This window comes from Leptonychotes weddellii, chromosome 3 (assembly GCF_054177405.1).
Source record: "Leptonychotes weddellii isolate Sample4059 chromosome 3, ASM5417740v2, whole genome shotgun sequence".
NCBI classification, from domain to species: domain Eukaryota; kingdom Metazoa; phylum Chordata; class Mammalia; order Carnivora; family Phocidae; genus Leptonychotes; species Leptonychotes weddellii.
The window spans coordinates 10,228,619-10,244,744 of NC_138371.1; the positions used below are offsets into that span (position 1 = coordinate 10,228,619).

Below are 16,126 nucleotides of genomic sequence, written 5' to 3' on the forward strand. Positions count from 1 at the left end.
ATCCCTCCCACCCCCCCCCCCACTCCTAGAGCCTGAGATTTCTATCAGAGAATCAGCTATACCTGGTGGACCTGGTGGTCCAGGTGGTCCTTCCAGTCCTTTTAAACCTGGGAACCCTGGAATGCCTCTGTTTCCTTTCTCACCAGGCTTTCCAGCAAATCCTAAAGTTAAAAACCATGTATGAGGGAACACAGGTTAGAATTTTATCAGACTTCTCTACATCCTGATTAAACTTGATGACATGTTAGTGTAATACCGCGTAACATATTTGTTAAGAGCACGGGCAGATGTGGGCTCTTTTCCAAAAGAGGATTAAATGAGATAATACGTATAAAGCATTAGCACAGTGCCTGGCACAAGTTGGTTCGTAAATAACACTAGCGATGATAATATTTACACTTTAAATGAACATTTTAACAATTAGTGGCCTGGGGCGCCTGAGTGGCTCAGTCCTTAAGTGCCTGCCTTTGGCTCCCTGCTCTGCAGGAAGCCTGCTTCTCCCTCCCCCACTCCCCCTGCTTGTGTTCCCTCTCCCGCTGTGTCTCTCTCTGTCAAATAAATAAATAAGATCTTTAAAAAAATAAAATAAAATGGACTAGTAGCCATTTAAATACACGCGGACCAAATGCAGAATTAACGTAGAATTATCATAGAAGTAAAAAGTCATGCATTGAGGAGGCAACAGATTATTGTGCAAGGCATAGAAGACCCAGTTTTCATCCAGGCTGGGGCCACCAGCTGGCTTTGTGACGGTGGGCAGGACGTGAAACACCAGCTCTCACTGTCCTCATTTGTCAACTACAGAGATTTTCTTGGATAATTCTTAGTCTCAGAACCAGCCCCGATGTTGTGATTCTAAACAGAAGAAGGCTGTACCTTTGAGGCCTGGTTCTCCTTTGTCCCCCAGTAAATTGGATATTTGAGAAGGTCCCCGAGGTCCTTTATCTCCTTCTTCCCCCTTCGCTCCTGGGGGCCCTTTCTCACCCTTTGCTCCTGGAATTCCAAAGCTACCTAGAAAACAAAAGGAGCAACATCAGTTCCTTATTTCTTGAAGTAGTTTGTAAGGATTCAAAAGTTGACAGTGCTTACCATAAAACAAAACAAAAGAGGACAGATAAGCCAAAAATGGCAGGGAGAAAATTCAGCTCCATTCAAATGGAAAAAGGAATACAGAAAATAGCAAGATCAAAGACATGGTTCTCTCGGGGAAACTACTTTTCCCTCAAAGGATAAAACAGAATTTATTTTGCTGCTAAATAAGAGAACATTGCTCATGCCTCCTGATCCTGGGAAGATACTCTGTCACTTACCCCTCTGTCCTGGGGTGCCTGGGTTCCCGGGGGGCCCAGGAGGGCCAGTGTTTCCCGGATAGCCCATCATCCCCATCATTCCTTTTTCACCTGTAGAAACAAGTTCACACAAAGCAGGTCAGGTTGTGCAGAATGAGAGAAGCGACATATTCCATAAAATAAAATAACTTATACCTCTAAAGAGGGTTGAAGGAATGGTTTCTGTAAATAGAATAATAACTGTATTTGTCTGGGAGATAGGTTAGTACACGGTCTTTATTACATTATGTATGTGGAGGTCATTGGTAGCAAATCACATTTGCAGATGAAAGGAGAACATGTTAAAGTTTTGGAGCACTCCCTCCTCCCAGTCCTCGACCAGTGACTTTCTGTTATAGTCCCTTATTTTATTTTCCTCAAAGCAGTTGAACTTAGTTTTTAAATGCATTTGTTATGGTCTCCCCCAGTTCAGAGGTGGAGTCTTGTCCTCTGATGTGTCTCTAGGACTTGGCACAGTGCTGACATGTGGTAGGAGCTTAATAATATAAACGAAACAGGGTGCCTAGGTGGCTCAGTCGTTAAGCGTCTGCCTTCGGCTCAGGTCATGATCCCAGGGTCCTGGGATCGAGCCCCGCATTGGGCTCTGTGCTCCGCGGGAAGCCTGCTTCTCCCTCTCCCACTCCCCCTGCTTGTGTTCCCTCTCTCACTGTGTCTCTCTCTGTCAAATAAATAAACAAGATCTTTAAAAAAATATATATATATGAAAGAACAATTTGCAGATTAAGTTGTTCTTCTGGGTTCTTCTCTGGAGGAGAGAGATCGGTGAGGTCCTTATGCCATGAGGAGACTACTAGAATATTCTTCCCAAACATATAAACTATAAAAATAGTGATGAAATAAAAAGAATGATAAGGGAATACTATGAACAACTCTATGCCCACAAATCAGATGACTTAGATAAAATGCACAGCTTCCTAGAGAGGCATAACTGACTGAAGAAGAAACAAGATCTGAGTAGACCTATAACAAGAAATAGAATTGGTAATGTAAAGACTTCCCACAAAGAAAAGCCCAGACTCAGATGACTTCACTGGTGAATTCAACCAAATGTTTAAGGAATATCAATTCTTCACTAACTCTTCTAGAAAATACAAAAGAAGGAAATACTTCCCATCTTGTTCTATAAGGCCAGCATTACCCTGATACCAAAATCAGGCAAAGATACCATGAGCAAAGAAAAGGACAGACTAGTATCCCTTACAAATATAGATGCAAAAATTCTGAAGAAAATACTAGCAAATGTTCTTTAGTAGTAACATATAAAAAGGATTGCACAGCCAAAGTTGTCATACCCTGGGTAATTGTGAAATGTGATCATCCCACCACCACCATTGCGCTGCTCTCTAACCCCTTGCAAGTAATTCAGTAGGAAACACTTACATTAACTGAAAGAGGAGTGTAGAGTCGAAAGCCTAGGCCTATGTCCAATTTATACAGCCACCTTAAAAGAAAATGTGGAAGAAGACGGAAGAAAAATAAAATCACAAAAAAGGATACCTGGTAGTCCAAAAAATCCTGGATTTCCTGGATATCCTTTTTGACCAGGTGGTCCCATTTCACCTCGATGACCTGGCATTCCTGGTGGTCCAGGTTCTCCAGGAAAGCCTGACCTGTCCAAGCCTGGAATACCTGGGTCTCCCTTTGGCCCTGTTTCACCTCTTCTGCCTATATATGAATAAATGAATGAATGAATGAATGGATGGATGAATGAACGAACACACAGCTGCCTTCCCCACCAACTCCAGAAATATATTTTTTATGGCTATAAATATGTAGCTGTGTGATTATGGACAAACCACACATTTATCTGATTGATTGATTGATTGATTGACATCCCCTCCTGTACAATTTCTAAGATCCCTTCTAGCTTTAACATTCTGTTTCAGTGATTCATGCAGTAATAAAAGTGTAGAATTTAGATCTATTCTCTAGTCCTGCAGACGCATCCTGGGACTGCGCTTTACGACTGTAGCTCAGTCTTTCACCTGCAGAATACATCACATAACCACAGGTGGACGTGAGCCACCAGATACTTCTGGAAGAAATAATAGCACGACTACAGCCATTAATGTCTTGGCCAAAAATTGGTTTGTGAACATAAAAGCAATGTGACAGCCCATAGGCATTAGCTGAGTTCTAAAGGATTTTTCTCAGTTCACAGATCTGAATGAGAAGAACCAGCAAAATAGAGTAAGTTTCTCATAATCTGGGCCACCTAGCCTGCAGCATTTAGAGTTATTTCACACCCTTATTTTATGTTGCTTGGGAAGCAGTTAACTACATAATCTATTTACCACTTGATATACTTAGGGAGGTAAAGATAAAACTTTCTCTGAGAGTTTATATGTATATAAATATATGTGCAAATGTAAGTTTATATGTATCTTCAGTGTTCACATTGTCTTGCATACAAGACACAAACCAATTTTAGTGTATTAATTTCAGGTCTCTTACTCTCTAGGTGCTACTCACTGCAACAAATCCATGACAAGGTTTAGATTGCTAAAATAACATTTCCCACTGAACAGTGGTCAGGTCTTGTTATTGGACAGTTCCCATGTTAAGCAGCAAAGCACAGAGCAGGAGTTCCATGTCACCTGTCCACATAATGACTAGTTTTCAAGGCCTTCCTCTTACCTTGTTGCCCTTCCAATCCATTTAATCCTGGAAGTCCTTGGGCTCCCCTGGGGCCCTCCGTGCACCTTCCTGGGGGTCCTTTTTCTCCAGGTGGTCCAGGCTTCCCTGGATCCCCTGCAAAATAGAGGCCAGGAATATATTCAAGTGCCAAAACCCAAGGTCCTAGTACTGCTATCACGATCCTTCTCCTGTAACTTCCCCCCCTAAATTGAACCTATATTTAATACCACTGATACGCCTTTTATAAAGGACACTCATTATAAAGGACAGAAGGAAGGAAGGTGGAAGAAAAGAAAAAAACAAAGGGAGGGCAGCAATGTTGAATGGAAAAATAATTAGACCCCACAGATTGTATTTGTTAAACTAGAAGTCTGAGAAGAATTCTTCGTCCCAGAGTGCCTTCAACTTGCTGCATTTTAGCAGAACTCACTATGGAGAAAAGTAATCACACTTGCTATTATACCTTGGGGTCCATCAAGCCCTCCAGTTCCTGGAATCCCAGGGAGACCTGGAGGTCCAGGGAGTCCAATTTCTCCATTTTCCCCAGAACCGCCTCTTTCTCCTGGAAAACCTGGTGTTCCTGGTTCTCCAGGCATGGCTAGTCCTGGTTCTCCCTGTGGCACAGAAATTGTATTAGTTTCACTATGTAACACTTCCAACTCTTTCTTGGCTATTGACTGGTCTTTAGGGCTATTGACTTGAAAATAATCCTTCTTGCAGTTACCACCATTCTACCATTCTTTCCTTTTCAACTCTAGTTGCTGAGTTTCTATAAAATTATGCTTGACCATTCTTGAGGCTCTGTAACCGCCACTTTTGCAGAAGACTGAAATTGTCTGTAAACAGTCTAGATGTCTCTATTTGTGACAGCTTTTCTCGGTGATCCACACTTTTTTAGAGCCCTTCCATTTTAAATACTCTGAATGTTTCTAAAGATTAGGGAGGAAACGGGGAGGCAAAACTGTCTTCTAACACCACTTTTCCTTTCTAAAAGGGAGGGATGGTTCAGAGAATCGTTAAAAAGTATTTAATATCTTCATCATCTACCAATATATAGATAATTCCTATACCCAGAGGATCCTAACTGGATGATTGTGATTGCCCCCCGTCATCCCCACACATCCGAGTTTTAATTCTTGAAGACCTTGGCTCCTGGGAGACCCGGTTCTCCAGGTGACCCAGGCTTCCCCATTTCTCCTGGACAACCCGATGCTCCTTTTGCTCCTGGAAAACCTTGCTCTCCTACAGAGGAAACATAATACAAGTTGCAGGAGTATGCTTAGTAAAAGATTTAGAGCAGTATCTCTGTTATTTTATCTATGTTTTTATGGGGCAGGTTGCTAGAGATGTTTTTATGAAAGTCTAAATGATGAAAAAGCCAACTGCTACATTAGCAAAAAAAAAAAAAAAAAAAATCCCATTCCAAATCAGAGCCTCAATTGAAAAAATGACTTTCTCCATTTCGTTGTTTAGAATGGCTATAATTTTGATGCAGCAATTCCACTGATCCCAGTTGACCATTTGGCTGACTTTTTCTTTTGGAGTGTATTTCACACAGAATATACAGCCAAATGAATATTTGCATGTCCAGAAACCTATCTAAGCATGACCCAGATGAAGATAAAAAGCATATCCAGGGGCGCCTGTGTGGCTCAGTCGTTGAGCGTCTGCCTTCGGCTCAGGTCATGATCCCAGGGTCCTGGGATCAAGACCAGCATCGGGCTCCCTGCTCCATGGGAAGTCTGCTTCTCCCTCTCCCACTCCCCTTGCTTGTGTTCCCTCTCTCACTGTCTCTGTCTCTGTCAAATAAATAAATAAAATCTTAAAAAAAAAAAAGATATAAAGCATATCTGGTGCCCTAGGTAGCCTTTCTCAAGAGAATTACTTTCTAATGCCATTGAACATAATGGATTAATTTCTTTCTCATATATTTATATTAGAATTTAGAAAGGAATCACACATATCATTTGTTCTGTTCCGTGGTCCGCAAGAGGAAACCCTGGTGAAGAAGGGCTGCGTTCAGAGAGTTCTTTTGTGCCTCTAATTTGACCAGTTTTTAAAAGATTTTATTTATTTATTTGACAGAGAGAGACACACAGCGAGAGAGGGAACACAAGCAGAGGAGAGTGAAAGTGGGAGAAGCAGGCTTCCCACTGAGCAGGGAGCCCGATGCTGGTCTTGATCCCAGGACGCTGGGATCATGACCTGAGCCGAAGGCCGTCAACTTAACGACTGAGCCACCCAGGCTCCCCGACCAGTTTTTAATTCATCATTAGTTTATGGGATTATTATAGGTTCAACTGGGAAATTTTGAGTCTGAACTTTCAAGGATTTCTTAGGCTACTTCTGGTCCCCATAATTTACAGTCTCCTTTCAGAGGGTGAATCCGTAGGGTTACAAACAAGGATACAATTTCTTAATGCAGGGTCCAAGACGGAGTAGGCAAAAATACGGGCCAGGCTGCATGAGATCATTGGGAAGACATCCAAGAAATTGGAGTCAAAGACATTCTTGAAGCTATTACATTTTCCATTTCAAATATTCATAAACTGAGATCAATATTCCCGTATTTGTGTAGGACTAATGCATGATAAGCACTGATGACATATTAATCTAGGAGATCAAGTACCAAAAAGTGGATTATAGTTTGACAGTCACTTTAAATAATATTGAAACAAACATAAAAAGATTATAAAAATTTGAAAATCTATGCAACAGCCCAGGGACTGAAATGGCTAGTATGTCATCCTGGACAAGACTCTGATGTATTTGTTAGGTTATGGTTTGAGTTCTCAGCATCTGGATTTCTTTGGGGTGATTTCCCTTCGATGGGAAACAGCATTTGTTCCCAAAGGAAGTAACTTCTGTAATTTATAGGGGAGTGTATAGGAAAACCAATTATTGGTGATTTAATAGTTCTTTTTTAATTATAAAAGAAATGTATAAAGTGAAAAAAACACGTAAGTGTAAAAAGTGCAGACATTTATTAAGAAGTAAAGAAAAAATTCCTCGTAACTCCACACTCAAAAAGAACCACTACTACCATTTTGGTGAATTTTCTTTCAACTTTTTCTATGTATTTTAAAAAACGTAATTGAGATGACACGCGTAAATATATGTGAATTCTGCCTTTTGCGTAACATCATTGTAAGATTTTTTTTTTCCCATTTAAGATGGGTGGAAAACATTATTTTAAATATCACATTATGGATATTTTCTATGTTATTCAGACCTGTATTTATATTTTCTAAATATCCACAACAAAATTTATGTTTTAAAATTTGTACATTTACCCTTAGGTCCAGGGGGTCCAGGGAAGCCGATTCCTGGAATTCCTGGTTCACCATCAGGCCCAGGAAGACCTGGATCACCACATTTTCCTGTGGATCCAGGGACACCTGAAAACACACACACATCCACATAAGAAACTTCCCTTCATCTTGTCTTGAAACAAAAATCTAAGTTTCTGTGTCATCCTAGGCCTTTTTGGAAATTAAGAGATAATTTTAACATAACCCCAAGTGTATACTCTTCCTCCCTCTCCATTCTTATCCAATGGACTAATCATTAGGAGCTACAAATAATGTTTAATATAGAATTTAATTCCTACAAAGAAATATTCTAGATATCTTGAGCTACATAAGACTCCCATCATGCATGCAAAGTTAAGTTTTAGATCATATTGGCAAAGAAGTTACATTTTCAAATGAAGAAGCTGCAGGAACTGGCTTGATTAACTGCTGGCAAACATCACTTATTCCCCCACCAAAAATCCATGGAGATTGTTCTGCTCTCGAATTCCTTTTAAGTAATTATATTGATTCTTTTTTCTTTTTTGGAATCAGAGGCACCAATGGGAATAATTTGGATAATCCCAAAGAACGATGACAAGTCCCCTGCCTGTGGGCTTGTTATCTAACAGAACTCTGGCCTCTGCTCTCTTTTGGCACCAACAAATCTAGTTTTTCCTTACATAGGGGACAATATTTTTCGAGGACAGTCAGGCTGCCATTTGATGTCATGCACCAGACTTGGCAGAGGGGATACTCACCAGGTGGACCTTGGGGGCCAGCACGGCCAGGGGGCCCTGGAGGTCCTGGGGGCCCTGGGACTGGTGTCGAAATACTGAATTCTCCCTTAGGACCTTAAGAAAGTTTGTGATCATAAGATTGGTGTGCATATTGAAGCTTTTTTTGGTTCAGAGGGAACAAATGCGATATAAGGCGTTTACAAACGTATCCCCAGAAATAGAAAATAATAGTCTCTGCTTCATAGGCTTCAAAACTGGCATAAAGATGACTAACCCACTGAAACTTTCTTATTCAGTTGAAGAATATTTATAAGCACTGACTACTGCCTAAGCTTTGTTTTAATTAATAGCCCACCTCAATGCTGGTCTATTGAAAGAGAGGCTGTTCTAAAAAAAAAATCGATAATATGGAATTCACCTTAAACATTGGCAAATATTTATTTGGTAGGATATTTATTTATTGGGCCACTAGTTTGCATGGGAAGGAAGTACGGTATGCTGAACAAAACATGAAGTGTGGCTTGGGCACATATCTTAACCTCTGATTAAGTTCTTCATGTGTCATTGGGAAGATAAAGCCTACTCAGCCCATAAATATTTGAGATAATGTGGCTATGGGGGCCAACATTAAAAACATGTTAGTGATTTGTATGATCCATATATTTATAGGAAAAAAATAAGTTTACAGTAGTGTGATGGGAAAAGCTTGATAATATATTTTACGACAATGGAGTCCTTTGCTAGAAATTCGTACATAGAAAGAACAGAAGAAGATTTGAAGATGGATTAGAAGGACTTCTTCTGTAAAGGGCCAGATAGTAAATAATCTGGGCTTTGTAGTCCACATGGCTTATGCCACCACTCAATGCTGCCATTGTAGCGTGGGAACCGCCGGAAACAGTATGTAAGTGACTAAGTGTGACCGTGGGCCAGCAGAACGTATTTATGGACACTGAAACTTGAATTTCATGTAATTTTCACGCGCCAAAAAGGATTACTCAAAAGGTCTTTTTCCCCCAATCATTTAAAAATAGAGAAACTATTTTTAGCTTGTAGGTCATACATAAATACGTGGTAGGCTGGATTTAGACGGTGGGCCGCCATGGTTTGCCAATCCTTGGATTAGCACTGTAGCCTCAAAAGTAAGATGCAGAATATATATATATATATACCTACATATATAATCATAAAAGAAGCTTTATGTACATGTATGGACAGGAATGCATGTAAACAATTTAAAAAATATATCAATACTTGGGGGGAGGCACTTACACATTTTTTACTAATGAAGGATACCATAAAAAGATTTAGAGGCCATTATTTTATTGGGTCTAACCCTTTAAAAAGTGATGTTAGAAGTAAAAAATGATAGGGGGACATTATTTGTTAAAAACTGTCAGTAACATGGCAATTCTCATCTTCTGCCATGTTCTCCACCACAGGTTAACATTGAGGATCAGCTCCCTCCTGAATCCACCAACTATGTTCAGTACGTGTGGATCCCAAAAGTTACTGGGACTTTAGAGCTATTATCAGAAAGCCTTTCTTCATTTATCTTAGATATTTTGAAGCTTTATTTATAAACCATCCATTGGATTATGGGTCAAAAAGAACAAATTTGTAATAACATTAGTGGGCCCTTGAGACTTACAAGAGGCTTCTCAAGATCAATTTCATAGATTTCTGCCTCCCCTTTGTTTACCGTAACTGACTTTCACTCATTCCATATATTTTTTTAAGATTTTTTTTAAAGTAATCTCTACACCCAACATGGGGCTCAAACTCATGACCCCGAGATCAAGAGTCTCAAACTCCACCAACTGAGCCAGCCAGGTGCTCCCCATCCCGTATATTTCTATTAGTAAATGTAGAGAGACTATCAGGAAATTTCAGCTGAACTCAGTAAAGGGAAAATGAATGTTCTCTAACCTATCCTACATATTCTTTCCCAGTGTCTGTGAATTGACATATTCTACTTATTAGAAGCAAGTTTCTATGCCTTCATTAGTCTTGGGGGAGCTTCACTTGCTCTAGGAACCATGGACCCACTCCACAGGAAAACAGGACTGGAAAGAAAACTAACCAACCGGCTTCTCCAGGTGGTCCAGGGGCTCCAGGAACTCCTTGGGTGCCCTTTGGACCAGGCTCTCCCTGTGGTCCATAGTTTGATGGTCCAGGTGGTCCTGCAGGTCCTGGGGACCCAGGGGTGCCAGGATACCCTGGAGGACCCTGGTCCCCCTTCTCACCTCTCAGGGCCTGTGACAATAGGAATATGTTTGGATAGTGCTTCAGTCCAGTATCTCCTTATATGGGTTAATCTTACCATGAAGAGGAGGACCAGATAAGCAGCCAATGAGAAAATCTTGAATTACAAAGCAGTTGGCATTTGAAGGGAATTATTACTAAAATCAGAGTGCGGTCTGGTTTCTGCCGTTTTGTGCCCTTTGGATTTCAGCAACATTTCATGAACTTGCAGTCTCTTGAGCCCCACTGGAGGTGTCCTCCAGCAGGATGTTATACATATAATAGCCCCTAAAACTTTGTTCATATCAGCCAACAGTTCAAATAGCTTTAGAGTGGCATTCATGGGAATAGCGCGTTTCTAAAATAAAACCAGCACAGCAAACCTTTGTTTGGTCTTCACCAGCTATTTTCATCACAAAGGAGATACAGATACAGATAGACTGTATGCATTTTTTTTCTTATAAAATATCTTTTTGGCTTTTTAAAGATTTTATTTGTCAGAGAGAGAGAGAGAGCAGAAGCTGGGGGAGCTGTAGGCAGAGGGAGAAGCAGACTTCCCAATGAGCAAGGAGCCCGATGCAGGACTCGATCCCAGGACCCTGAGATCATGACCTGAGCTGAAGGCAGACGCTTAACCGACTGAGCCACCCAGGTGTTCCATAAATATTTTTTTGTAACTGCATAGGCTATAACTTTGGAAATGGCTTGTATATTTTAAACAAGTCAAATGTAACACAATAATCGAGTTCCTCTTCCTCCCCAATATGGCCCCAAATAATAAAATTGACTCGATTTTTCATTGTTCAGTATCATTGGGTGACTAAGTGTTGTTTTTTTTCTCCTTCTTCTGTAATGACAAGGGTATAAGACTCAACATATCACCGCCTTAATTTTCTTCTTTATTTTACTTTTACTGGAACTAATAAGGAAATTAGTGAGATGCAAAAGGAAGCATCATGTGAACTGTCTTAATACTAGACCAGAGAATTCTAGACTCTGTCCCTTTATAAAGTATAACTGCACCACCCCCTGTCCTGGGACAGCCAACCCCTTTGCCAGAGGAGAGTCTGAGAAACACTGAACCTGCTGCTAGCTGGTCTCAGCCAGAAAATATTTTGTCATCAAAAAGATGTTGGGAAGGGGGCGCCTGGGTGGCTCAGATGGTTAAGCGTCTGCCTTCGGCTCAGGTCATGATCCCAGGGTCCTGGGATCGAGCCCCACATCGGGCTCCTGGCTCGGCGGGGAGCCTGCTTCTCCCTCTCCCTCTGCCTCTCTCCCTGCTCATGCTTTCTCTCCCTCTCTCTATATCTCTGAGTCTCAAATGAATAAATAAAATCTTTAAAAAAAAAAAAAGATGTTGGGAAGACTGTATACCACATCCATATCTCGGGGAGCCACACTTTATATTCTGATACTAAAGGGTGTGTAAACGAATCTTCAAATTTATTTGCCAAATTTTCCTGTTCAAGGCGGGACCCTCTTAACTGGATAACACTGATAAATCCTGGAAGAACCTGGTATTTCCTGGAGCTGACTGGGCAGCATGCCTGGCAAGCTTCTCACAAATACACTGGGGGGAGGTGCTCAGCCTCTGATCCCATGATGATTTAAAATTGCTCCTGGTAGGAATCTCTCAAGTGAACATGTGAGAGATTCTATCCCTATCTCATGAAAAGAGAATCTACAGAAGCTTAAATATTTTAGATGACAAAACATTTGATCTGTTTTATTTGATGGCGCTACTCCTAAATATTCTGGTCTTTAAGTATTTTTTTTCACTTAAAAGAATGAACACTGCCCCCAAAATATTGACCAAACTTTCCATTATTTATCATTTTCTGAACTTGTGTATAAACTCACCGGACAAAAACGAGGGATTGTAACTTGTGTAGGAGACAAGGTCATTATCAACACAGAATTTCATCTGGGCTAAAAGCACCATCAAGTCTGTGTCAAAATACTACACATACTTGCTGGGGTTATTACTGCTCCTTCCAAGGCACCTCATTGTGCAGTTGGAAGGACCCACTGTGCTGAGTGGCCAACCATTTTCTGAATGGAAATTGCCCAATGTCGTCCCCTCAGAGCATTTCAGTTGCAGGGAAGGTAATCTGAAAAAAGTTACTTGATACCAACCGGTTCACCTTTGGGTCCTTGTGATCCTTTGATCCCGGGAGTTCCAGGAATTCCATCCAAGCCCCTTCTTCCAGGATGCCCTCTGGGCCCGGGGTCCCCTGGGGCACCCACTTCTCCCTCAGGCTGAGACGCTTCACCTTTTTCTCCTTTAAGTCCTGGATCCCCCGGAGCACCTGGGAATCCCTAGGGCGGTACAGAAACAAGGCTGCATTGCATTTGGGTACGGCTGTTCTTCTGCCAATCTTAAAAAGAAAATGTCAACCAGAATTTTTCAATTTTAATGAATGTGGGTTTTTTTTTTTAAAGACACTTTCTTTGGCCTACAAGTATAATGTCAAGTTTTTTGGTTTTCTTTTCTCTCTGTTTGCTTCCAAAACTGGAAAAGAATACGGTTAGTGCAATTCAATGCCACAAATCCCAGTAATATTATTCAATATGATACAAACATCATCATAATTTAGATTATGTTAGAATATTGGTAAATTTTAACATGCTTCTATGGATAATTTGATTTAAATATATTTATCTTTATATAACTTTCTGATTCACTGTGATAATAAAAAATTTTAATTTCTAAAAGTTTATTGAGGTATAATTTACGTATCATGAGATGTATCTGTATACGAAAACAATTCAATGATTTTTAGTAAATTTGTAATTTATGCCACAATCACTGCAATCCAGTGTTAAAACTTTTCCATCACCCCCCCAAATTCCCTCAAATCCATCTGCAGTCAATCCCTGTTCCCAACCTCAGCCGCAGGCAACAACAGATCCACCTACTATCTCTGATACCATTTTAAATGATTATAAATTCATTACTTCATTCCCTTATTCATTAACACATCATTCATTCATTCATTTAGTCAAGTATCGATCAAATGCTCTAATATTAAGCACTCTTTGCCAGGAACCAAACTGATAACCTTTGTGTGGCGCAACTGTATTTCCAGAGTGTGCTGTTTCCCAAATTGACACTAAAGCTTCCAAAGCATGAAATCTTACTGGAAATCCTGGAAGACCCGTACTTCCTGGGGACCCCGGGCTTCCTGTAATGCCAGATGGCCCTTGTCCTCCTGGAAAGCAGTAAATTATTAAATATTAATTGAATGCCAACTCTGAGTAGCCAGGATAATGCAGTATATGAAGAGAATAGGGTGTTTTCTTCTGAGGAAAGAAAGACAATTGTATCTTAAAACACCCAGTGCAGGGAGTGAATGGGAGTACATAAGTGGAGTAAGAGGTGATGTAAAAAAAAAATAAAAGGCATTAAAAAAAAATCTTACCTTCCTAAAATTCTTGTCTTTATAATTTTAAGGAGAAACATTTATTTGTTTTGATCATAAAAGTACCATATGCTCATTGTAAAAAACAGATTCAGCAAGAAGAGAATAAAAAATCACCCATAAATCTACCACCAAAGACAATATTTGCTAAAATTTTCATGTATGTGACTCATAAAATTTTATATCCATAACACATTGGACATATACATGGTATTTTGGAATCATATGTCAATAAATACAGATTTATAGCTTCACTTAAAGGGTTGCGTAGTAGCATATTGTGTGGGTCAACCAACATTTATTTAACCAACTGCTGTTTTTAGAATTTAGATCTTTTCCCAACTTTAGTTCTAGTAAACAATGCTATGATAGGTATCCCTAAGTATTTAGTACTTCAAAGTTATCCAATAATTTAAATAAATTCCTGAAAGTGTAAGTGCAAGACCAAATGGACACAAACTTGTCCGAGGCTTTGGATATCTGTTGCCAAATTACATTTTACTGTACAATTTTATACTGCCTATATGTATTTAAATATCTCTGTAAAGATGATCCTCTAGAGGGTCTTTTGGATGGATCTCAAGCCAATGCGTTAACAAATGTATATTCAGATTTTATTTTTTGCAAGATTTGAGTCAGGGTATATTTTTTGATACTCATCCAAATGGTTTTCCTGTTTATATATCTTCTGTGAGCTATACCTATGTATGCCAAATGTAGAGAAACCAAGGAAAATTCAACACGGCTAGTTGGTCATCAGTGAGCTGCCCACTTGCATTCTACCCTTGGGCTAGAGGTCACTCAAAGGGAATGTAGGGAAATAAGATTGCTTTCCTTCTATTCTTTCCCTCCCTCCCTCTCTCCCCAGCTCCTTCCCTTCCTTTTTAGTTTTTGTTTTAATAGGACATTTCACCCAGAGTCTTAGGCACTGAATAGGAGCTGCATGAGGAATAGTCCGCCCCTCGCGCCAGCCCTTTGTCCCCTCTTTCCCTCCCCATCCTTCCCTCTCAGGCCCATCTCAGGGAGTCAGGGGGCAGAGACTACCGAGTAACTAAGGCATTTATGAAGGAGCAGGAGAGTGGCAGGAGGGGCAGAGGAACCCAACTAATGAGACTTTCTCTGCCTCAGGGTTTTGTCTACGGCCAGTTCTGTGCCTGAGGAAGGGGGAGGAGGTAGGGCAGCAGGGATGTGACGCCTGGAGCAACCAGGTGTGGGGGAGGGTCCTGGTTTGGCACAGAGTTTGACAGGAGAAGTGACAAGGGCTTTACTTAGCTCTCAGAATATTGGCCTCTGAGATGGTTTCTTCCCTCAAAAATGGAGTTAGTAGCTAATATTGAAAAAAGTAAGACTTCAGATAAAAACCCTCATTTCTTTCTTCTCAGGAAAAATTGGAAGATCTATCAACACAGGGCCTAAAATGTTGAAAAGTAACAATAGGCTGGAGCTGGTGCGGGATGGCCCCTCCAGTGTGCCTTCCAGTTTACCAGAGTCCTTACCACGCCGTCGCCCCCCATCGGTGTGCTGATTTATTGCACTTACATCCTTCTAAAGAATGAAACCGAGCATCTGCCCTTGGCTCTACCAAAAGTGGGGACCTTAAAAAAACAGACTGAGGAGAGTTGTGTCTTTTAAGAAGAAAAAATGAGAGAGCTTATTTCTTTATGGAAGAAAAAGGTGGTGTGTGTGTGGGATAGCTGCCTTACCCCTCCTAAGTCCTACCCCTGGAGGAACCCCAGTCTGTAATTCATGGGGAACCCCATGGTTTGCTAGAATTCAGCAACTAAAATGGAACGGGGGAAATGCCAGTTTTTGTGTTATTTTGGCTTGCTTTATGTTAACAGAGTATGCTTTTGAAAATCTCTAAGTTCATGCAAACCACATCATGACATCCAGATGTCTGATACCTTTTTTCACCACCCAGTGAGCTGACCCTTTTGTACTTGCCTAAACCCTTGTGTGCAAAATGTCTGTACCTGGGATTCCTTTTATGCCGTCCAACCCTGGCAGTCCTGGGAGACCTGGGGGCCCTGGGACACAAGGACATTGTATGCACAAGAGGCCAGGTTCCCCTGCAATGAGAGCATGCGTACATTACTCATAAACCCACACCAAGTCTGCAGAAAGGACAGATGTTTCCCAAACACACAGCCATTTATTACATTAAAAATTTGGGGGGGGGTAGTGAAAATCATCAAGGACATTGTGCATGTTAATAAAAAATCATTCATCTTGGGGCACCTGGGTGGCTCAGTCAGTTAAGCATCTGCCCCCCGCTCAGGTCCTAGTCCTGGAATCTTAGGATCAAGCCCCATATTGCATTGGGCTCCCTGCTCAGCAGGGGGTCTGCTTTTCCCTCGCCTTCTGCTCCTCCCCCTGCTCATGCTCGTGCTCTCTCTCCCTCTCTCAAATAAATAAACAAAATCTTTGAAAAATTGTTCATGTAT

General features: G+C 40.8%; 1 protein-coding gene across 1 annotated transcript in view; it reads right to left on the minus strand.

Moving 5' to 3' along the window:
• COL4A3 (collagen type IV alpha 3 chain) overlaps window positions 1-16,126 on the minus strand; it is a 118,750-nt gene that overhangs the window by 17,101 nt on the left and 85,523 nt on the right. The window contains exons 23-35 of the mRNA XM_081815301.1: window positions 15,656-15,751; window positions 13,402-13,472; window positions 12,397-12,579; window positions 10,104-10,272; window positions 8,038-8,130; window positions 7,280-7,384; window positions 5,131-5,228; window positions 4,450-4,600; window positions 3,987-4,100; window positions 2,847-3,014; window positions 1,311-1,400; window positions 877-1,011; window positions 58-161 (exon numbers count right to left, since the gene is read on the minus strand). Of these exons, the coding sequence (XP_081671427.1) occupies window positions 58-161; window positions 877-1,011; window positions 1,311-1,400; window positions 2,847-3,014; window positions 3,987-4,100; window positions 4,450-4,600; window positions 5,131-5,228; window positions 7,280-7,384; window positions 8,038-8,130; window positions 10,104-10,272; window positions 12,397-12,579; window positions 13,402-13,472; window positions 15,656-15,751 (1,577 nt within the window). The remainder of the gene's footprint in view (window positions 1-57; window positions 162-876; window positions 1,012-1,310; window positions 1,401-2,846; window positions 3,015-3,986; window positions 4,101-4,449; window positions 4,601-5,130; window positions 5,229-7,279; window positions 7,385-8,037; window positions 8,131-10,103; window positions 10,273-12,396; window positions 12,580-13,401; window positions 13,473-15,655; window positions 15,752-16,126) is intronic.